We start from the raw sequence: 23,748 nt of genomic DNA on the forward strand, positions 1-23,748 counted from the left end.
AAATGCCAAAAGTTGTAAATTTTTTGTGACATTTCAAGCAGTTTTACGCAAAAAAACTGCCGTAAACTACTTAATGAATCGGCACCTCTTATCTTTCATTTCTTTGTATAGTGTTCTCTTTCACTGACATTAGCATCAGATATTGCAACCATCAAAGTGTTTACAAACACGGCTCTCGAGAGGCTATCGAAAGTCTCGGAGGTATTAAACACTTGTGTCAAGCACTCTCGTCTTTATCGCATCCTTTATCATCTGTTCTCACAGCCACAGCTTGGTTAATTAAGCATCATTAATAGTAACCTTCACCACAGACAAGCATTTTATAAAAGAAGGCAGAAGTCTCTACAACTATGTTGCATTTCTTTTCCAGTGGAATATCAATGGCTGCAAAACCCAAAGTTCAGATATCGATCACAATAAGAATATATTAAGAAGTTGAAAAGCCTTTCTATACTCATATTTACAAATTTGCTAATTTCTAATTAATTTTTCACTTTCTATGGCTGCGATAAAATTGGGCGTAGTATTGCAGAATGTTCTAACCCGTGCCACAAAATATGCCCCAATTTTGGCCAACCAATAGGTGGTGTAAAAGTAATTCAAGCATCTGTTCTTCATGTGCATGTCCAATCTGTATTTTTCAAAGATAGAACATATATCTATTATTATCTATGGGTATGTTAACATATCAAATGTTTGTGTTTTTTTATTTTAACTGGTTATTTTGGGGATTATTATTATTATTATAACTGATTGTTATGTGAATGGATAAAAAAAAGGATAATACTTGGATGCCATCCATGCTTCATTCAAGTGTGTCAGTTTTTTACTAATTAATGGGCATGAGAAGCTTGTAAATTTATTTATGGAAAAATGTAGCACTAAGGCAAAACGTGGGATGAAAATCAGATTCAGGACACTAATGAAAAATTGGACTTTTTTCTTTTTTACGAAAGGTCTTATACAAGACAGTCCAAAAATATATTCAATTTATCAAACAGTATGAATCACTATGATATTTGGAGCAGGGGCAGACATATCGTTGCTGCAACCTGTGAAGTTGCACAGGGATCCAATAGGTAAGGGGGCCTATTTTCAACTTCAAAGCAGGTGGAATTGTGCATTATGATGAGTTATTGGACAGCAAAGAGCCAATATACTGTTCTTGCACATGGGCCCTCTTCTGTCTGTGTCCGCCAGTGATCAAAAGTTTAAGGATTAAAGTTTTTCATTGTGGAATGCACCAAGTTGGCGTAAGAAGACTGATAGGGAATTTTAAATTTGCGAGGAGCCTCTTCAAAGTGGAATAGGACAGAGATTCTAGTGGCACCCACTAAAAGCAGCAATCCTAAAAGTCAAGATCAGCCATTTAACAAGACTTGCCACATGACTTAAGATAAGAAGCCAAACCAGAAACTCCATTTGTAAATATGTGTTTTGGAGTGTTTGCCCCTCATCAGTTCAAAGCAGGAGAACTGGTTTAGCTGGGGGAGAGGTCTCTGAGAGGAGTCTAATGGGTTATGTTTCTTCTTGTGGAGAACGTCAAGTTGGCATAAGCATACTTATAGGCCATGGAATTTGAATATGAATATTTGAGAAAGACAATTTTGAAAGCGGATGAAGATAGGATGTCAGGATTCTGTTGTCCTTCTGCGAATTGACCACTAGCTGCTGCTATTATAAATTTTGCTGAATTGTGCTACAATTCCACTCCTTATCACTGGAGGCTGTTAATACATTCGACTTTTTCCAGTATGGTCAATATTGAACCTGTGAAAGCCATCTTGTTTCCTGTTTGGGCCTACTTAATGTTACTTGGAACATTCACTCATTGCTTGAATATTGTGCATAGCAGTTGTCTAGTTCCAGTCTCCAGCTCCTGAACTGTCTTACCCAGACTGTTCTCATTCATCTCCGGATTGTGTCTACAACTAATATTGCTACATCCAGAAAGTTCTACCACTGCTTGCTGTACCCTGCTCGTTCTCCTCCAGTCATCGGATTCCAGACTTTGCACCAGTATCGTAATGTAAGGATGGTGCATTATGCTGCAGCATTCTTACCCCTGAAGACACAAATCGCGTCATGTGTATTGTGTAATGTGTGTTATGTCTTGTGTCTTTTGTATATATATTGTAATATGGTGACGTACAGTGTGTAGTAATGTATAGTGTAGGATGTGATAATGTAAGGTATTATAGTGTATAAGATAGTATAGGGATAGATAGTTGACGGTAGTTTAGGTAATCACATTAGGGTAAGATAGAGTTAATGTTTGGCACTAGCCCATAGTGGGAGGGACTTAGTGTTAGAGCAAGTGACTGTTTCCTGTAGATAATCAGGCTTAAAAGTAGAGGAGTGCCACGCCAACGGCTACTGCCCCATGCCACTCTACAATAAAACAGGAATTCTTGTGCTACCTATTGTAAGTAGCAATCCTAAAATCAATATTGACTTTTACAGAGCCTTGCCACATTTCTTAGAAGCCAAGCTAGGAACTCCACAAGGTTTTTGCCCCTCATCAGGGCAAGGCAGGAGAACTGGTTCACTAACCTAAGTCATGTGGCAAGGCCCTTTAAAGGGATGATATTAACTTTTTATCGATTGCTTCTTCTAATAGGTGACAGTAGAGTTTTTGTTTTCTTCCTTTCCGAAGAGACTGCTTGCATATTTATTTTATTTATTTATTTTGCTCACTTATATAGCACCAATAATTACACAGCGCTTCACAGAAAATATCGGCACTGTCCCCATTGGGGCTCACAATCTAAATTCCCTATCAGTATGTCTTTGGAGTGTGGGAGGAAACCGAAGACCCCGGAGGAAACCCACTCAAACTTAGTACATTTTAAGACTGTGTTTAGTCTAAGTTTGCAGAGTTAGACAATATTGATAATTTTGCCTTAGGGTTTCATTAATGTGCTCTGAGACATATCCCTATAAGAAATTTTGAACAAATCAAGAAAAAATACTTTTTAACTTCCCGAACAAATTACATTTAGAAGTTTTATTGTTCAAGACTGAGTTCAGTGCTAAGTGGCAGCGTGTCTGTTTTATATGTAAATAAAATACCATTAGTGGTAATGTTTTTTTGCAGTTGAATGAAGTTTACTTCCTTTGTTTTAAAATCAGTTTTACAAATAGATCATTACAGGATAGTTTTTTTTATTGCTACATTCGTTTTCCTCTTTCTTAATATATAAGGAACTGAACAGGTTAAAAAAGCTTCTAAAAAAAAAAAAAAAATCAGCATTGTTTTTTATTGTGTGTACATGTTTTATGTTTTGTGAGAGTTAGAAGAGATTTCCAGCCCTAAACTCAACTTTAGAAAAAAATGTATTGTAGCTTTTAAAATGTTTTGCGGCATCCTTTTACAAAATCTTGTGTCTTTGCATTATCAGCTCTCTATAGCGCCTCCATGTTATATACAGGATCCAAGAAAACCACGTTTCTTGACAGGCGCATTCACAGGTTTAACCAAGCATCTCCTCAGCCACATCTGCTTTCCAGTGGATGCGGATGCAGTGTCACATTTGATGTCCCGTACTTTTCCCAGACCTAAAAAGAAGTGTGACATCTACATCAGAAGTTCAGGAATATGCCATGAATGTTTATATGTGACATAACCCTGGAAACAATGTTGTAACTGATGAAACATTGGACTTCCACTAGCCATAGAATATAGGCACTACCCTCATGCTAGAATAATTAGTCGCTTCGTCGTTTTTCGCAAACTCTGGCCAAAATCAACAAATAATACATCTATTTTCTCTCTCACAGCCTTACCGACCTGTTCTTCCACCGAGTACGTCTGTGACAGTGGTGGCTGCATCTCGGCCTACCTAAGGTGTAATGGTGAATATGACTGTGCCGATGGCTCAGATGAGGTAAGAAGGTTTACCCCTGTGTTGGTAACATTGATGTCAATGAGTCTAAAAGTCAAGTTCTCAAAGTGTAAATTACAAGACTATATATTACATATACATACTACCTTTTGGCAAATTGATAAGTGTAATGTCTGTCAGAGGCCGAAGGCTCAAAAAAGCTACCTTGGACAGACTTGGCACCAGCCACTTTATCTGGAAGATTCCAAAGGAACCCCGGTTTTTGCACTTTTAATCCCCGTACAGAGATCTGGAGCTACAACGGGATCCACTGGATTTCTTCCACAAAAGGGCTGCTGGCCGGTGGAGCAAATCAGTGGCAAGAGAAGTCAATGTCGCCAAGCAGAATCAGGAGGGCAGTCATGGCACAAAATCAGAAGACAAAGGATGGTCAAGAGGCAGGTTGTGGTCAGACAACAGAAAGTCAACAAGCAAGCGGCAGCAGATAGCACAAGACAGAACTAGAGAAGAGAAACAGGCAGTGAGAGTCAGAGGTTTAGGGGTTTAAATAGATAACAGCCCTACCCAGGGCTCAAAGAAAGGAACCAGGAATTAAGCCCATAGCTCCCTGACTAAGAAACACAAAAAATATATAAGAATAAAATTAGACCACCGCGCAGCCTCTTCACTAAGCCGGCAACAAAGTGTCGTTGCTTCCCAGAGACCAAAGTGGAAACAAGAGGAACAGGCACTGGCCTAGATGTTACAATAAGGTAATTCTGAAACTCTAAAGTTATCGCTGCAGCATGGGAGGCATCTTCTCTATGATACAATGGCACAATATGTTTCTGCTGTTTGGTCTACTAGGATGGCAGACACGTCCTTGTAATATGCTGTAAACTCGAAGATTCATTAGTATACGTCCATAAGTCAAGTAGTATTTCTATGTGGTAAAACATCTACAAGTCGATGGTTTGTTATATGCTGATTTTGCTACAGATTCATCTCGATATTTCATCTTTATCCGTAGAACGCTCTGATCTCCTTGTCAATTGTTTTCCAGTCCAAGTGGATGGGATTGTGGAAACCTTTACCTTCTTTATTGTAAAATACTGTTGATTTGGAGCTCTGAATACCAGACTGCAAATCTACAGCTAATTCTGCACAGGATCTAAGTAAGTTCCCATCCTGGCAGCGTATAAAGCCATAAAGGATGAGCTGAAAGATCGTGGTGCTGAATAGGAATCATGTAGATGATTCTGCGTTGGTTGTTTTCCTTCTTTGCAATTCTTATGCTATTGTCACAGTTCCGACTCACTTTTTTTCTTATTTTTCAATTCCTTAGGTTGATTGTGTGACTGACTGTAAAGAAAACCAGTTCCGATGCCGAAATAAGGCTTATTGTATCCCAGTAAGGTGGCTCTGCGACGGCGTCCATGACTGTGTAGATGGCAGCGATGAAGATAACTGTGAGAGAGGTTAGAAAGACTTATTCCCCTTACTGAAATTAAATCCGCTCTTGTGTATCTCATTTGCTCTGTCTGCTCTAATAAACTAGTAACACCCATGTGGACTATCAGGCTGATAAATGCAATGCTGTGGGAACATGCCATGGACCATCGCGACCCATCTTCATCTGCTTAAAATGACAGGACTTCTTCTATGTAAAGCACTGTTTTCCCTTGGCGATATTTAGCGGATTTATGTCTTTATGGCTTTTTGATGAGAGCAGCACGATAAGGCTCATCGGGATAAGTCATTCTACAGTTCTTAAATACGTTGTTACGTCGAGAAATTCATACAATACATTGCGAAGTGTATTTATAGAGCGTGATGCCATGATGATGGCTTCTAGTTGTGTCTTTTCTCGATGATATGGAGAAATGGAGAGAGCTTGGAGGGTGATTTCTAACAGGGATAGACGATAACTTATGGATGGGTGGCGATCCGACAGCTGAAGTCATCATCGGTCTTGAAGACGGGACTCTGAAATTCCCTGTTGGCTTCATTATTTCTCTATGGCAATAGATTCACCCCTCAATTTTTTTTTGCAATCCCATAGAAAATAAATCTTGTGATGGTGACGCGCCCCTGGGCCTGTGTCGCGCTGCGGTGCGCACGCGGGAGCTTACCCGGAGCCGGATCCGTGGAGGGTTGTAATCTCGTGGCGGTGACCCGGTCCGTGCCCAGGGAGTCAAACTAGACGGCAGTCTATTAGTAGTAAATAGTTGATGACTACGCCACCCGTTGAGTGCAGCCAGGAAGCTGCTGCTGCAGGGCAGACCGCTGAGGCCGGTGGTAGGATTGTGCAGCGTGATAGGATAACCCCCAACGGGAGGGGTATGGCCTCAGGGCAGCCGACGTGGATGATGGGGGTAGCAGGAACCACTCAGAGACGGTACGGTGTAGTTCAGGGTCTTTACTGGTAACAACGACAGACCCTCCCGGAGTACTTGCTAGCAAACGGGGCCTGGTCAGTCTTTGAGCAGATGGGATCTCCCCTGGCCAGGCGTAGTTGTAGGCCTCCCAAACTGACTGTACTCTTCTGGCTACCTTGCTAGAAGCTGATGTAAGTAGCCCACGTCCCTGAGTGTACCGTGTGGTGCTCACCCGTATGGCCGGTGACTCGGGGCCTTCTAATGGCTTCCGCTCCACGATGGCGGTGCTGGTCCCACGCGTGTGACCGTGCCTTCAGGCTTCTGGGCCAGAGGACCTGAAATCCCCTGCCCGACGGATTCTGCTGCTGGGTAGGATTTAGTCCCCACAGCCTCGGACTCCGGGTCCGGTAAAGAATCTTCTTAGTCAGGGCGAGCTCTGTAGCTGCCAGCCCCTGACTCCTTGTAACTCTGCTGTTTCCTATGCTGCTTCTCTTCTCCACTCTCCTTGTCTGACTCACCCTGCCTCAGCCCCGGGTTTAAACAGGGGAAGTTCTTCCCCTCCCCAGACTGGGCAGGAGGTGTGGCATGCACAGGATCCCTGACCAAAGGACCTCCCACCTGCTCTCAGACATAATATCTCTATCACTGTGGCAACCAGACCCCTGGGGTGTCACATTCCCCCCTAGTGAAATTTAGTACTCCGGGACTAAACACATTTAGAAAAACATAACAAAGTATAACAATAACAATACTATAAGAAAAACACATAAGATGGTTACGGCGTGTCCGCAACCGGATGCAGTCTTTGAAGAAAAGCAAAGGTGTCCATTTCACCAACACAGGGAGACGTAACCAGGTAGGGGTCTGTCCTACCCCGAGTCCTTAACAGTCTCTAGTCCATCCTGGGTTACGCTCCAACTATATACAAGGATTCCCGGTAAATCCACCAAGGTTTCCTAAAAATAACTAGAAACACAAAATTATACACAAGCAACAAGACACAGAAAAACATAAATAAAACAATTTATACACTTTAAATTCTCCAGCGTGCGGGTAACTGGCCTCTAGTGGCCCGAGTGGACCTACGGAGCTGACTGTCTGGCCCTGAACTACAGGGTGTAGGAGCTGTCAAGGGTAAACTGGGCAGCTGTCTACCGGCTCTTTGTCTCACTAGGGGTACGGCAGGCTCACTATAAGCAGAGGGTTGATTCTCCTGTTCTGCTTGTGTGGAGTCTTCTGCCTCCTGGACCGGCTGTTCTTCCAGCTCTACCCGTTGCTCCGTAGGTTCTTGGGATGATGGTTGGAGGAAGGTGAGTACGGGTACCACAACTGCACCATTGACTTGAGTCCAAGACTGAGGAAAGTCCCCGAGCACGGTACTAACCATATCTTCCCTTTCTTCCACGGGTCGATGGTCTTCTTGTTCCTCTTCAGGGTTCCTCAGTTGTTCGGGACACTTCTTCAGGTGGTCCCGGGATACAATGGCTGTGGTTTCCCCTCCGTCTTTACTGATGGTACAGACCTTCGGGTTCTCGTGGCTTGAGGGCAGTACGGTGTACGGGTCCTTCTCCCACTGGTCGTCCAACTTGTGGAGCCGTCTCTTCCTCTTCAAGACCTGCTCTCCGGGTACCAGGGGAACAGCGGGAGCATACTGGTTGTAAGTTTTCTCTTGTCTTTCCCTAGCCTGACAGAGACTTCGCTCCACGCTCTCCTGTACTCTCCGGTACTGCTGCTGCCTCTCTGTGTCCCAGTCTGTTTCTGGTGAAGTGTCCTCGGGGGTCAGGACTCCCATTTCCAGGTCAACAGGTAACTTACCAGGTCTTGCCCTCATTAGGTAAGCCGGGGTACAGTTGGTGGAACCTACCGGGATGTGGTTGTATAGGTCCACCAGATCGGGCAACTTTTCAGGCCACAGACTGCGTTCTTCCAGGGGCAACGTTTTTAGAAGATCCATTACCACCTGGTTCATTTTTTCACAAAGTCCATTAGTCTGCGGATGGTAGGGTGTCGTCCTTATCTTCCGGCAGCCATACAGATTACAGAATTCCTGAAAGACCTCCGCTTCAAAGGCAGGTCCCTGGTCCGTCAGCACTTGGTCCGGGTACCCGTGTGGACGGCAGAAGTGCTGCTGGAAGGCTCTAGCTGCTGTTTGAGCCGTTAAGTCCTTGACGGGGACGACAACCAAGAACCGGGAGTAATGATCCACGATGGTTAACGCGTAGACGTAGCCACTTCTGCTTGGGGTCAGTTTTACATGATCCAAGGCTACCAGTTCCAACGGTTGCCGGGTGACGATGGACTGCAGGGGAGTCTTCTGGCTGGCTCGGTCCTTCCTTCTCAGGTTGCACGGGCCACAATCTCTGCACCACTTCTCGATGGTTCCCCTCATGCCTACCCAGTGGAACCGCTCGCGCAGCAGGAACTCCAGCTTTTTCCACCCAAAGTGTCCAGCTCCGTCGTGGTATGCCTCCATCACCATGGCTGCGTCTCTTCGTGGCACCACTACTTGCCAGAGTAATTCATGCGTCCGGGAGTTAACCATTCTGCGGCACAACTTCCCTTTGTAAAGGAACAGTCGACTCTTCTCTGCCCATAGTTGTTTGGCTTCCTCCGGAGCGTCTGGTTCAAGGCGAGCCTCCGGCCGAGTCAGCATCTCCTTCACCAGTCGGACGGCAGGGTCGCTGTCTTGCGTTTCCGCCCAGTTGTAGTGGGGTAAGGGGTTCAACGTAGCAGCCTGCTTACTCCTTACCCGGTGGGAATACTGAATAGTCCCATGACGGTGGAACGCAGGGAGTTCAACTTCTTCCAGTCCCTCCGGATCTTCTCCTCCGTCCGGCAGGTTGGGCATCCTGGACAGGGCGTCCGCGTTGGTATTGGAGCGTCCTGCCCGGTATTTAATTGTGAACTCGTAGTTGGACAGACGGGCCATCCACCTCTGCTCCAGGGCACCGAGTCTTGCCGTGTCCAGGTGTGTCAGCGGGTTGTTATCCGTGTACACGGTGAACCGGGAAGAAGCGAGGTAATGCTTAAAGCGCTCAGTGATTGCCCATACTACGGCCAGGAACTCTAACTTAAATGAGCTGTAATTCTCGGGGTTCCTTTCGGTGGGTCGCAGTTTTCGGCTGGCGTAGGCGATTACTCGTTCCTTCCCCTGCTGGATCTGGGACAGTACGGCTCCTAGCCCGATGTTACTGGCGTCGGTGTAGAGGATAAAGGGCTGGCTATAATCCGGGTACGCCAGGATTTCGTCCCCCGTGAGGGCCATCTTCAGCTGGCGGAAGGACTCTTCTTCCAGCTCTTCCCATTTGAAGGGCGGCTTCTGGTTCTTGGCCTTCCGGGACTGGCCTATCAGGAGGTCCTGCATAGGTGCTGCCTTTTTGGTGAAACCGGGAATAAACCTTCGGTAGTAGCCTACCAACCCGAGGAACTGCCGCACTTCTTTTACGCTGGAGGGGCTTGGCCATCCCTTAATTGCGGTGATCTTATCGGGGTCGGGAGCCACTCCGTCAGCGCTCACCACGTGTCCCAGGTACTGCACCTTTGGTTTCAGGAGGTGACACTTGGAGGGTTTCACCTTTAGGCCGTAACTCGCCAGAGCCTCGAACACTTCCGCCAGGTGTTTCAGGTGGTCCTCATACGTCTTGGAATATACGATGACATCGTCCAGGTACAACAGGACCGTCTCGAAGTTTCTGTGGCCCAGACAACACTCCATTAGGCGTTGGAAGGTTCCTGGTGCGTTGCAGAGTCCGAACGGCATGCAGGTGAACTCGCTAAGTCCCATCGGGGTGGTGAATGCGGTCTTCTCCCGGTCTGCCTCTGCTACAGGAACCTGCCAGTACCCGCTAGTGAGATCCAAGGTAGAGAAGAAGTTAGCAGATCTTAAAGCAGCCAATGACTCCTCTATCCTTGGTAAGGGGTACGCATCCTTGTGTGTGATACGGTTGATTTTCCGGTAATCTACACACATCCTCATGGTGTTGTCTTTCTTTTTGACTAAAACTAATGGGGCTGCCCAGGGGCTACAACTATCCCGGATTACCCCAGCCTCCTTCATGTCTCTAAGCATCCCCTTGGCGTGTTGGTAATGTGCAGGGGGTACGGGTCGATACCTCTCTTTTATGGGAGGATGATCTCCCGTGGGGATGCGATGTTCTACCCCCTTGACTCGCCCGAAGTCTAACGGGTGTTTACTAAACACTCTCTCATACTCTTGAACCACCCGATAGACTCCTTGTTTCTGATGTGAGGGAGTGGAGTCAGTACCCAGATGTAGTTGCTGACACCAGTCCTCCATGTCTTTCTTAGAGCCGTTACCTTCCTCCGGGTGAGATGGAGGCAAGGGTTCCACAGATTGTATAGAACTTTGATTAGTGGTATATAATTTGGCTAGCGTGGCATACCGGGGCAGGTACACTTCCCTCTCCCCGATATTTATTATGCGAATGGGCACCCTCCCATGGCGTACATTGACCACCCCCCGTGCTGTCAAAATGGTGGGCCTACTGTCTGAGTAAACTGGTTCTACCATTGCCTGGTAATCTCTACCTCTCAGACCAATAGCTGCCCGGCACCAAATCATCATTTCACTTTTTGGGGGCATGGCAATAGGAAAAGGGTCACACATTCTTACGCTACCAATCTCACCGCCGGAGAGTTCCACTTGTTGCCGTTGCATCAGTGCCCGGATCTCTTTCTGGAGCACCCGCTGCTCGCCGGAGCTGGCATTCTTGGCAACCTGCTGTAAAAGGAAAATCACCTCTGCAAGACAATTTTCGATTACATTAGTTCCTAAAGTTATTTTTGGGTGACTCTCATGTTTATCGATATCTACAATGATCAGTCCCTGTGCGGCCAGTTCGACTCTACCAATTTTGATGGTCACCTCTTTAAATCCGATCTGTGGCACGGGCTGACCATTGCTGGCGATGATACTCAAGTCGTCGTCGGGGTAGCGGGTAATATCCGAGTCATTCCAGTACTGCTTGAAGAGCACGTACGGGATGGTGGTGACCTGTGACCCGGTGTCCAGTAGGGCACTCATGGGAATGCCATCCAGTACCACAGGCAAGACTGGACGTCCTCCCACATATCTGTCGCGCCAGTTCGATGGGCCTGGTGATCTTTTTCCTGGGGGTTGGCCCTCTACCCCAGGTTGTGCCCGTTTAAAGAACAGTACCTTGCCATATGTCCGGGTTGATTGCAGCGGCGGCAGATGGGTCGTCCGTCCTCACTGTATCGGTCACTGGGTCTTCCTCTGGCCGGTGGGGTCCTCCTTGGTCGACGCCACGGGATGTCCTCCGGTCCGGATGCCACCTGGATCTTCCCTGGGGTGGAAACCTGTAAAGACTGCACAGTTCGGGTTAGCGCAGCAACGCTCTTAGCTAGCTCTTGGACCTGATGGTGTAGGTCTGGAGCCGGGTCATTGTCCAAAGCCTGCGCATCAGCTCCCACAGGCCCTGCTGACAAGGGCGCCGCCTCCTGGTAGTAAGTGGTAGTGGGGCGTCTGTGGGTCACAACGCCACCTGGTGCCGGTTCTCGGAGCACCCGGATGGCTCTGTCCTTGAACTGTGCAAAGTCCAGATGGGGATCCTGTAAGGCCATTGCCCGCAACTGGGTTCGGTGGGCATTGCAATATAAACCCTCTATAAATTGTTCAGTCAACAGCCTGTCCTCGTTTCCCACCCCATCAGGGTCGGTCTGCTTTATGGCCCTCAGGGCCTCTTGTAGGTTTAGTGCATAGTCCCTTATACTCTCATGCGCTTGCTGCTTGCACCCGTAGAATCTAAGCTTAATCTCGGCTGAGGTGCGGGTATCAAAGGTGTCCTTCAGCCGGGTTAGTATCCCTGCGACAGTCTTCCTCCCAGGTGGCCAGGATTTTACTTCCCTTTTGGCTGCCCCGGTTAGTTGGGCCACCAGGATGCTCACTTTTTGCTCTTCTGTGAGGGGGTACACCTGGAAGAGGCTATCCAGCTTTTCTCTAAAGTCATGCAGGGTATGTGACTCCCCTGAGTACTGGGGTAGCCAAGCTGCTCCCGGGATATAGGGCATGGTGAAGGGCATAACTGCAGCAGCGGTGGCGCTGGCGGGGGTTGAGGCAGTGAAGCTCTCCTCCGTATCCGACATCTTCCTCCCCCCTAGTGGACCGTGGCCTACCTTGCGATGATCCTGTTCCGTAGGCCGCGGCTCCGCAGTGGATCGTCAGGGTTGAGGACCTTCCGTCGCGCTCCGGTGACGTCGGCGTCTGCTGGGCTCCTTCCAGGACCTTACGCAACGTCCGGACGTGAGGCGGGGCTTCAGTTCTCGCGCGCTTTCGGAGTCCACGCCCCTCTTCTTCCCGCGCGGCGTCCTCAAGATGGCGTCCAATGGCGGGAAAACTCCACGGATGGCGGGAAGAAGGTCGAAGATGGCGCCGGATGGCGGGAAAACTTCGCGGATGGCGGGAAGAAGGTAGAAGATGGCGCCGGATGGCGGGAAACCTTCACCACTGGTAAGTTTGAACAGTCTTTGCTTTTCAGGCACGCAGTACCCGGTGGTTGCGGGCACGAAATCCTGCCGACTACGCCAAAGTTGACGCGCCCCTGGGCCTGTGTCGCGCTGCGGTGCGCACGCGGGAGCTTACCCGGAGCCGGATCCGTGGAGGGTTGTAATCTCGTGGCGGTGACCCGGTCCGTGCCCAGGGAGTCAAACTAGACGGCAGTCTATTAGTAGTAAATAGTTGATGACTACGCCACCCGTTGAGTGCAGCCAGGAAGCTGCTGCTGCAGGGCAGACCGCTGAGGCCGGTGGTAGGATTGTGCAGCGTGATAGGATAACCCCCAACGGGAGGGGTATGGCCTCAGGGCAGCCGACGTGGATGATGGGGGTAGCAGGAACCACTCAGAGACGGTACGGTGTAGTTCAGGGTCTTTACTGGTAACAACGACAGACCCTCCCGGAGTACTTGCTAGCAAACGGGGCCTGGTCAGTCTTTGAGCAGATGGGATCTCCCCTGGCCAGGCGTAGTTGTAGGCCTCCCAAACTGACTGTACTCTTCTGGCTACCTTGCTAGAAGCTGATGTAAGTAGCCCACGTCCCTGAGTGTACCGTGTGGTGCTCACCCGTATGGCCGGTGACTCGGGGCCTTCTAATGGCTTCCGCTCCACGATGGCGGTGCTGGTCCCACGCGTGTGACCGTGCCTTCAGGCTTCTGGGCCAGAGGACCTGAAATCCCCTGCCCGACGGATTCTGCTGCTGGGTAGGATTTAGTCCCCACAGCCTCGGACTCCGGGTCCGGTAAAGAATCTTCTTAGTCAGGGCGAGCTCTGTAGCTGCCAGCCCCTGACTCCTTGTAACTCTGCTGTTTCCTATGCTGCTTCTCTTCTCCACTCTCCTTGTCTGACTCACCCTGCCTCAGCCCCGGGTTTAAACAGGGGAAGTTCTTCCCCTCCCCAGACTGGGCAGGAGGTGTGGCATGCACAGGATCCCTGACCAAAGGACCTCCCACCTGCTCTCAGACATAATATCTCTATCACTGTGGCAACCAGACCCCTGGGGTGTCACAATGGTACACAGCACCCCATTCTGAACAAGTCATTCAGAAATCAGTTATTGGGATAAGTGGAAGTCACATTTATTGGTCCTCCAATAATCTGAAACTTTAGTGAAAAAAGGGGGCTTAGCCTTGGGTGGTTCCATCACATTTGCAGTTGGGTACTGAGAACCTCTGAATTGTAATTATCAAGGACATGGTAATCTCCTCTACGTGCCATTAAAAGATTGTAGACGATTAAACAATTTGCTGGCCCCTTCATTACCTTCTCCAAAATATACAATGTAACTCCATTAGCAAAAAAAGTCGATGACCCACATTTACTATCCAGTTTAAAGGGAATGTATCACCTATATTTTCTCAACTAATTAAAACCAGATAATGAAGCATATTATTTTTGTATTCCTATTTTATTTTATAAAGCAAGATTTTATTATAATTTTTTTCCTGCGCAAGATTATGGGATGGCCATTTTGTCTGAGCTGTAATTGATTACAATCAAAAATTTGCTTTGCAGCAGCCACATGAATCATATGAGACTAAGACTGCAGATGTGTGTTGACTTAGAGAGTGTTGTGGACATGGTCTGTGGCCTGTGCAGAGGTCATTGTGCAGAGAGAGGGAGGAAGAGAATTGTGAATGGTGGATCTTGGGTTATCTACAGTATATATAAGTTTTACTTATTATTGTAATTTAATTAGTGAGAAAATGTGATCTTATTATGGGACTAAGGCCACAGCGCCACTATCAGTATTTGGTCAGTATTCGGTCAGTATTTTTTCTCAGGAGTGGGAGCCAAAACCAGGTGAGGAACAAAAGGTATAATAGAAACAAGTCACCAATTCTGTATTTATCACCCACTCCTGGTTTTCGCTCCCACTCATGAGAAAAAATACTGAACAAATACTGTCCAAATATTGACCAAATACTGATAGTGAGGCCGTGGCCTCAGAGTGAAAACTGCAAGATTTCAGGATGAATTTTGTATAAAGAAAGTTTATGGGGAAAACACTACATCAAAATGCTTTAAGAAATAAGGTTAACATAAAAAAACAAATGTAGCATTAACCGTTCCAAAAAAAGTTGTAGATGATGATGTCACAAACTTGCTCGAAAGTTTGAAGTTGTTTTGTCACATCTTAAATTTTAAAATTGACAAACAATAGTCTCAATAGTGATCAGGAAAACAACATTTAGCCAAGGCTTTAGTCAAAATTTCGGTTAACTCCCATTACGCTCCATAACATACTACTATTGCTATTGCATGGAGCGGATGTGAGCATATACAGTAGAGTGGACTCACTCACAGGGTAGGTTCAGGGTGTGTTATACTGTCAGGTCTCTAGATTAACTGCTGCAATCTCAGTGGTGCTTCCATTAAAGCTATGTGGTCACAGAGTACTAATATGTGTCACATCAGATATGGTGGAGGGGACCTGCTGAAAGTGCCCTTTGCTGACCTTGTGTTACTCCTATGAAGACCACTCACAGGTTGGGCTTCATAGTAAAGTACAATAATGATTGATTGCAGGTTCAAGTTACCTACAGGAAGTATAAAACAAAGTGCAAAGTACAATAAAAAAATAAAAAAAAAACTAAATTTGCAGTTCCTTCGAGAAGTTAAAAAATATGAAAAATGACACAAATATTGTATTACAGGGAATCTGTCAACTCCGAAAATTCTATTTATCTGTGGAGATAGGGTTAACCTGCCAAGTAGCATTACAATGCTTCATGGCTGCCTTACTGAAAGTGCGGCTACTGGGAAAAAATGAACTTATTTCCTCCCAGGAGTTGCCGGCTTTCAGTCACGAGGGCGTGCACAGATCGGCTACAGTCACCACTTATTTCCTCCCAGGAGTTGCCGGCTTTCAGTTACGAGGGCGTGCACAGATCGGCTACAGTCACCACTCACAGTACCGCTCACTATACTCTGCATGTACTGGTACTATGCAGGGCGAGCTGTCAATCAAAGTGCCAGGGCATCCTTATAGCCAAATCTGGGATCAGTGCTGTAAGCGATGATTGAAGCCGATCCGTGCACGCCCCGTGACTGAAAGCTGACAGCATCTGGGAGGAAATAAGTTTATTTTCTCCCAGTAGCTGCACTTTCAGTAAGGCGGTCATGAAGCATTGTAATGCTACTTGGCAGATTAACACCATATCTGCAAGCAAATAGCAATTTCCAAGATGACAGTTTCCCTTTCAACACCTGCTAATGACTGGTATATACCGTTATAAAACGTAAAAAGAAGTATGTATCTTTTAATTACTTTGACACATATCACTCCACTGATTCCCATAGCTTAAACTGGCGTCTTTTTCTGTAAATGTGCGCAGCTGAGTTAATGCCGTGCAGTATTGTTCTACATAATTGGAGTCCCTGCTGTTGTATCCACTTTGTCCTTTTGCCGATTTCCCATTTCTATTTCATAAACTATCTCAAAAGAAACAAAACAGGATATTATAGAAAAAAGAAGAAACAAGAAAAAAAATCCTTCACCTTCCCATGTCTTTGCTAGCTGCAATAAAATAGCGCTTGCTGACCGCCACTGACTGTGTTGAAAATCTACTCAATCGCTCCCGAGTCCTTGTGAAAGAAAAACTTAAGACTCCGAGCAGCGCAGCCTATGATTTCACAAAGCAAAAAGAGGACATTGATCTAACATTAAAAGCCAAATGGGCAAAAATAAGAATAAAAAAAAACAAACCCCAGAGAGATTTCACATCAAAATAAACAAAAACACATAGGGAACGCTGAATAAGTAATATTTCTAAATCCATTCACTGGAAATTACCCAGGAATAAAAATCATCCCACAGTTTTTCATTATACGGAATGACACAACTGCCATTCATTGTAAATATAGCCATCGGGGCAGCTGTATAAATTCCATAATGCATCTGAACAGCTGTGCTTGCCCTGACATTTACTAGTCTCAAGTTTTCATCCAAAATAAAGTTGTTTTAGCAGTAATGACTGTGATTATATTTTAGGATAGCCATTGTTCAAATGTAACTGACTTTGCATTAAAAGTACAATTGCGTAAACGTATAATATATAGGAAGCTTCACCGTGGCACTGACTGAGGATTTTTTAAAGCTCACAGAAGTTTGTTACTTCAGGTACATTTCTGGCATATACATCGATGGTGCCCAAACCTATCTTGAGATCGAAATCCCATAATGCATAGCTGTGAACGGAAAGGTGGCTGCACATACGCGGCTGTCTCTATTCACTTGAGAGTTGTTACCGCTTGTTGAGCAGATATTTCGAACTGCCATACAGGTGAGTGGAAAGAGCTGCGCATGTGCAGGAAATTGAAGACTCTTCTCTTTTTTAACTTAAGAGTTTTTGCAGCCCACTCAGAAGTTTGTCAAAACTCCCATAGGAGTAGATGGAAAGAGCGCTCATGTCCATGAGGCGACTGGGAAGGGAGAGGTGGTTAAGCATGAGCAGCTCTTCCTATTCACTTGAGAGTTGTTGCTTTTGGAACTCTCATACAAGCAAATGAAAATGCACATGTGTAAGAAATTGAGGCCTCGTTGTGTGTCACTGGAAATGGGAAGGTGGTCACGAAAGCGCAGATCTTTTTACTCTTCCCTTGTATAGTAGTTAAAAAAAAACTTTGAGCACGAGAAGGCCATAATATCATGGGCATGTGCTGCTCTTTCCATTCACTTGTAAGGCAGTTCTAAAAAACTGCTGACAACTTTCAAGCTAACGATGAGGGATGCACATGCATGGCCACGTCTCCATGGCTGACTATCCATAATGAGTCCTCGATCTCATAAACGTGAAGATTTCTCTATCAACTTGGGTCACTGACGCTCATTAAGCAGTTTTTCAAAACTTACTTAAAGGTAAATGGAAAGACTGGATACATGCATGAGATCGAGACCTCGTAGTGTGTCACCTGGAGTCGTGAGGTGGTCATGCATGCCCTGCTCTTGCATGAGACCTATTGCTTGCTCAGTCATTTTCATAACTCCTATAAAAGTGAATAGCAAGAGCTGCGTATCCATGACCACCTTTCCATTCTTCAGTGGTGCACTTCAAAGCCCCGATCTCATTGTATGTGCCCAGTCCACCTTGAAGGGGTTATTAGAACATATGGACATTATAGGATGAAGTCATTTGTTCTGGATCCACCCTCTAGGGAGCAAATGTAACAGTCACATCCAGGCCCTGGTGTCACAGAGGTCCTCAAGGCCCTTTTGCTACACAGGAAAACATCAAATGGTAGGTAGCCCTGTAGCAGAGTTATGTGTTTTATTTGAGGCTAAAGTAGAATTTCTAGGAAGAATGTGTATTAAATAGTCAAGGTGTAAGTGCCCAGGGTATGTCTGCTAATTATCAGCCCCAGAGCAATCAGCTCATCACCCATGTGGCTTTCTTCAAAGAAGAGTTGTTTTGTCTTCTTGAGACAACTTGTTGCCAGAAGTCGTCTATAAATTAGGTGTTCTCAAAGAGTGACTTAGAACCGTACATATTTCTAGGTTTGAAACGCGTAGGAATTTTTGCAGGATGTCATCTTTTTAAATTTATTTGTTTTTTGTATCTTTTTAATGAATTAATAAAGATTTTTTTACTTGGAAAATTTGGAGATTGAGCACTGGATGATATTACTGTTTTTTCATGTTCTCTAAGAGTACAGTTAGTTGGAGCTGACCTTTAAATGTGGGAAATTATTAGACAGTACATGCCATAAACTAAGGAAACTATATATATTCTCCTAGACACACTCCTCTTCCCCCCAAAAAATATTGTAAGTAGCACTGAAAGGGAATATATAAAATGATATTGTGCATAATCCACTTTTTCTACTAAATGGGCTAAAACTGCCCACACACTTACCTAGGATTAAAAACTGGTTACGATGGTCAGTTTAGGACTTTTTGGACAACCGGAGTTTGTAAAAAATGCGATGTCAAGTTGGATTTTTTTTCAGCCCTCTTTTGTATGGAATGATTGGCCCGCTTCAGAAATATTTGAAAGACTTTTCCTATTGATTTATATTGTAAAACCAATTTGCTGTTCATATGTTCAATCTGTTTGAGCGTTTTTTTTCCGCTTCAGATTTTGACAAATGTCTCATGAGAAAAAAGAAAGTACATGTCACTCTTTTTGAAGCAGCTGCTGATGGAATCCGCTCCAAACAGTACAATCAAAAAGGTGCAAACAATGCTTCAGGAAATAAAACGCGTTCAGAAACTGTTCAAAACATTTTTGGAATGAAAAACTTTTCCAAAAACTCCAACAAAAGAAGGAGCATTTCCTGAAGTGGGTACCAATAGAAAACTCATTGTTTTTGACCACTTCAAAAAAAACTTAGTCTTAACATAGCCTTAGGGATTACAGATATTCTTAGCAGACAGAGACCATGAAAGTGTGGCCACATTTCTCTAACAATGGAAACACAAATACACCATTTTTGGATAGGTTGTGACTACTGGGGCACACATAATTTTCTACTTTTGCCAAGAGCTCAAGCAGTAAACCTTCACATAACTAAAAAGAGTCATGAAAGCTCTAAATTGAGGGAAGAGCCACGTAAGAACCGATCTGACCCTGAGCGCGATCTTCTAGATGTTTTCATTGTTTGAAGAGAGAGAGATGTGAGGCAGGCGGAGGAGATTGAGGGGTTGAAGTACAGGACTCACTGGAATCAAGTAAAATATACTATAGCTTGCACTTTATTAACAAGTCCCAAACATCAATCCGGTATGAACAGAAAAATGTTCAGTGACAACTGTAAGAATCACTTTGTTTCTGCATGCTGAAACCATTATTACCATATCTGCTACATTTTACAACAAGCGAAAATGGCCCTAAATATCCAGATATCTGATTGTCACCTAGATGACCATGTCCATTGGGTTAAAGTCAATGAATGGGGCAGTTTTATCAAAGTTGTCTAAAGGAAAAACAGTCTTTGTTACCCATAGCAACCTTTGTTATCAGAACTGTTTAAAAAAATAAATGCTGGGTTCTAAATGGTTGCTAAGGGCAACAAAAATAGTTTTTCTTTCAGACACTTTTGATAAATGAGGCTCTTGATCTTTCATATCTGTGTTTCTCAACTCCAGAACCTCAAGAACCCCTAACAGGTCTTGTTTTCTGGATTTCCATAGTATTGCAGAGATTATTTTCAGTGCCTTAAATTGCCACAAGGGTTCTCTCTACATGATTTCCTTAACTCCTTCATGACCTTTTATGGTATTGGGTGAGCGTAGATGTGCGTATAATATGTGGATATATATATTTATTTTAATTTTAACGCCTTAACTTCCTTCTGTTTGGCATGCTCGGAAGGTCTGGAAATACTTCAGTGCATAATAAATGTATCGTACCCGCAAGTTGATGAGAAGCAAATACCCTGGCTGAATTCGAGCAAATCTGAACTCTTTACATATCTTTATGGCAGATTCCTTTTCTAATCCTAGAAAACCCCTTTAAGAGCTCTTCTTCTAGGTACTGACACTGGTATGGAAATTCTGAAATCTAGTTGATCTGTCCTCTTTTGTCTAAGCGGGATACCATAAATTTGTTAGAACTGTTTTTGAAACTTCGGTACAGTCCATGATTTCCACATTCAGGACAATTGCCAGCTTCATAAATGTCTGAGAAGCGTTCAGTTTAGGTTTTGCCAGGATTTGCATCCATAGTTCAGGCGCAGAAAAACATCCCAAATACCCATGTCTGAACCTGGCCTTACAGTTGTACAGACTGGACAGCCATTCATGCCAAGTGTGCCAAAATAGCAGCCTCAGTTACAAACAACCTATTTGTGTCTATGTATCATAAAGCTAATTATGATGATTTGTAACAATAGACCTTCTACATATGATTTATACACTTCTTCTCTAGTAGAGCATGATCATTGGAGCGTGCGACCATGTCTCATTATTCCATATTTATGCTGGAATTCATCACTGCCACTTCTTTTTCAGGGGAAAATATATGCAGAGCCGATGAGTTCCTGTGCAATAACACCCTGTGTAAGCTGCGGATATGGCTGTGTGACGGGGAAGATGACTGCGGAGATAACTCCGATGAAGTGCCCGAAATGTGTGGTAAGTTAGTTACATTCCTAAGCAAGCAGGAAACCTGTGATCATTTCTGACAGACTGTGAACTGCGGTTGTGTGAATGCATCTTAATACAGGTTCAGGCAGTGCTGACAGTATAAGACTCTGTAGGGACTGACCGTATTGGCAAAGTAAAGGCCAACCTGCAGTTGCCTATTTTTATACATTTATAGGAGGAATAGAGTTCAAAAGATGCACAAGATTCCCAACTTTCATTCTAAAGAGGTTTTCCCAAAATCACAAGTTATTCTTTATTTATAGGCCAGGGGATAACTTGCTGAACACTGGGGTTCTCACCAATGGTGGGACCTACATCCAACCCAGAAATGAAACTCTGGAGCCTGAGAACTGAGACAAGTCTTGAATAGAGCGGTAGTGCAGAATTAGCGCAGTACTTGGCTTTTTTCTGGCTTCCCTGTTGACAGTGATTGGAGCCAAGTATGAACATGTTCTTCTCCATAGATTCAAGATGGTGCTCTACAGTGTCCCCTTCTTGGGTTCCTGTAGCCCCGTTCTCTGGAGCACAGGGGATTCCAGTGGTTGGACGCTCAGCGATCAGCAAGTAATCTCCTATCCGATGGATACGGAATAATTGATGATTTTCAGAATTCTCTTTTAACTTTATTCAAAAAAATGGTGACTTCTAAAAAATGAAGATTTAAGAACACATTTGTGGAATTTTGAATTTAAAGGAATTCTGTATTCTACACAGTTCTTAAATTCATGTAAATGAATCGCTACGAAATTTACCCCAAAATGCTAGCTAAAACAATGCAAAAAATCAAGACGTAAAATAGCTGCTGTACATACAGTACAGACCAAAAGTTTGAACACACCTTCTCATTTAAAGATTTTTCTGTATTTTCATGACTTTGAAAATTGTACATTCACACTGAAGACATCAAAACTATGAATTAACACATGTGGAATTATATACTTAACAAAAAAGTGCGAAACAACTGAAAATATGTCTTATATTCTAGGTTCTTCAAAGTAGCCACCTTTTGCTTTGATGACTGCTTTGCACACTCTTGGCATTCTCTTGATGAGCTTCAAGAGGTAGTCACCGGAAATGGTCTTCCAACAATCTTGAAGGAGTTCCCAGAGATGCTTAGCACTTGTTGGCCCTTTTTCCTTCACTCTGCGGTCCAGCTCACCCCAAACCATCTCGATTGGGTTCAGGTCTGGTGACTGTGGAGGCCAGGTCATCTGGCGTAGCAACCCATCACTCTCCTTCATGGTCAAATAGCCCTTACACAGCCTGGAGGTGTGTTTGGGGTCATTGTCCTGTTGAAAAATAAATGATGGTCCAACTAAATGCAAACCGGATGGAATAGCATGCCGCTGCTAGATGCTGTGGTAGTCATGCTGGTTCAGTATGCCTTCGATTTTGAATAAATCCCCAACAGTGTCACCAGCAAAGCACCCTCACACCATCACACCTCCTTCTCCATGCTTGACGGTGGGAACCAGGCATGTAGAGTCCATCCGTTCACCTTTTCTGCGTCGCACAAAGACACGGTGGTTGGAACCAAAGATCTCAAATGTGGACTCATCAGACCAAAGCACAGATTTCCACTGGTCTAATGTCCATTCCTTGTGTTCTTTAGCCCAAACAAGTCTCTTCTGCTTGTTTCCTGTCCTTAGCAGTGGTTTCCTAGCAGCTATTTTACCATGAAGGCCTGCTGCACAAAGTCTCCTCTTAACAGTTGTTGAAGAGATGTGTCTGCTGCTAGAACTCTGTGTGGCATTGACCTGGTCTCTAATCTGAGCTGCTGTTAACCTGCGATTTCTGAGGCTGGTGACTCGGATAAACTTATCCTCAGAAGCAGAGGTGACTCTTGGTCTTCCTTTCCTGGGGCGGTCCTCATGTGAGACAGTTTCTTTGTAGCGCTTGATGGTTTTTGCAACAGCACTTGGGGACACATTCAAAGTTTGCCCAATTTTTCGGACTGACTGACCTTCATTTCTTAAACTAATGATGACCACTCGTTTTTCTTTACTTAGCTGCTTTTTTCTTGCCATAATACAAATTCTAACAGTCTATTCAGTAGGACTATCAGCTGTGTATCCACCAGACTTCTGCACAACTCAACTGATGGTCCCAACCCCATTTATAAGGCAAGGAATCCCACTTATTAAACCTGACAGGGCACACCTGTGAAGTGAAAACCATTTCTGGTGACTACCTCTTGAAGCTCATCAAGAGAATGCCAAGAGTTTGCAAAGCAGTCATCAAATCAAAGGGTGGCTACTTTGAAGAACCTAGAATATAAGACATATTTTCAGTTGTTTCGCACTTTTTTGTTAAGTATATAATTCCACATGTGTTAATTCATAGTTTTGATGCCTTCAGTGTGAATGTACAATTTTCATAGTCATGAAAATCTTTAAATGAGAAGATGTGTCCAAACTTTTGGTCTCTAATATAGCCTTAAAAAATAAGAAAGTTATGCCTCTTGAAATGCAAGGAGGTAAAAATGAACAAAATTGTCTTGGTCATCATAACCAAAATAAGGGAATCCAATAGACAGCGTGGCCACCGCTCCATACTTATGGGGCATTTATCACCCTGTCTTTGGGATGGGTTGCTATCAGCAAGAAATTTCCTATTAAATGGGAATAACTCCTTATTAAAATAATCTCTGATTTTAGGTTTTCCAATGTTTTGAAACTTTTTATAACTTTGTTTTTGTGACATTTTTATCTTTAAGTCAAATTTCCATGCCCATCGACGAGGCCTTTTCGGTGCCATAATAACCGCGTGTGCCTGAGGACGGAGCAGCTTTGTAATGAACTGGATGAGTGCGGAGATAACTCCGATGAGGCTCACTGTGGTACGTGGAATTTACTCTATGTGGCTCAGGGACTAAATTAATGTAATTTGAGAGGAACCTTCAGTAAAAAAAAAACATAATTGACCTT

The 23,748-nt window shown here is 44.6% G+C and overlaps 1 protein-coding gene across 5 annotated transcripts in view; it reads left to right on the top strand.

Annotated features, from left to right (window-relative positions):
• The window catches only part of LRP1B (LDL receptor related protein 1B), a 2,071,868-nt gene that overhangs the window by 1,908,659 nt on the left and 139,461 nt on the right, over positions 1 to 23,748 (top strand). For all 5 annotated transcript variants that reach the window (XM_073647246.1, XM_073647248.1, XM_073647249.1 and 2 more), the window contains exons 70-73: positions 3,781 to 3,887; positions 5,170 to 5,302; positions 20,687 to 20,809; positions 23,538 to 23,660. In XM_073647246.1, coding sequence (XP_073503347.1) covers positions 3,781 to 3,887; positions 5,170 to 5,302; positions 20,687 to 20,809; positions 23,538 to 23,660 — 486 coding nt within the window. The remainder of the gene's footprint in view (positions 1 to 3,780; positions 3,888 to 5,169; positions 5,303 to 20,686; positions 20,810 to 23,537; positions 23,661 to 23,748) is intronic.

The sequence above is a fragment of the Phyllobates terribilis genome, unplaced genomic scaffold (genome assembly GCF_046119375.1).
Source record: "Phyllobates terribilis strain yellow unplaced genomic scaffold, ASM4611937v1 Scaffold_9__5_contigs__length_417890890, whole genome shotgun sequence".
NCBI classification, from domain to species: Eukaryota; Metazoa; Chordata; class Amphibia; order Anura; family Dendrobatidae; genus Phyllobates; species Phyllobates terribilis.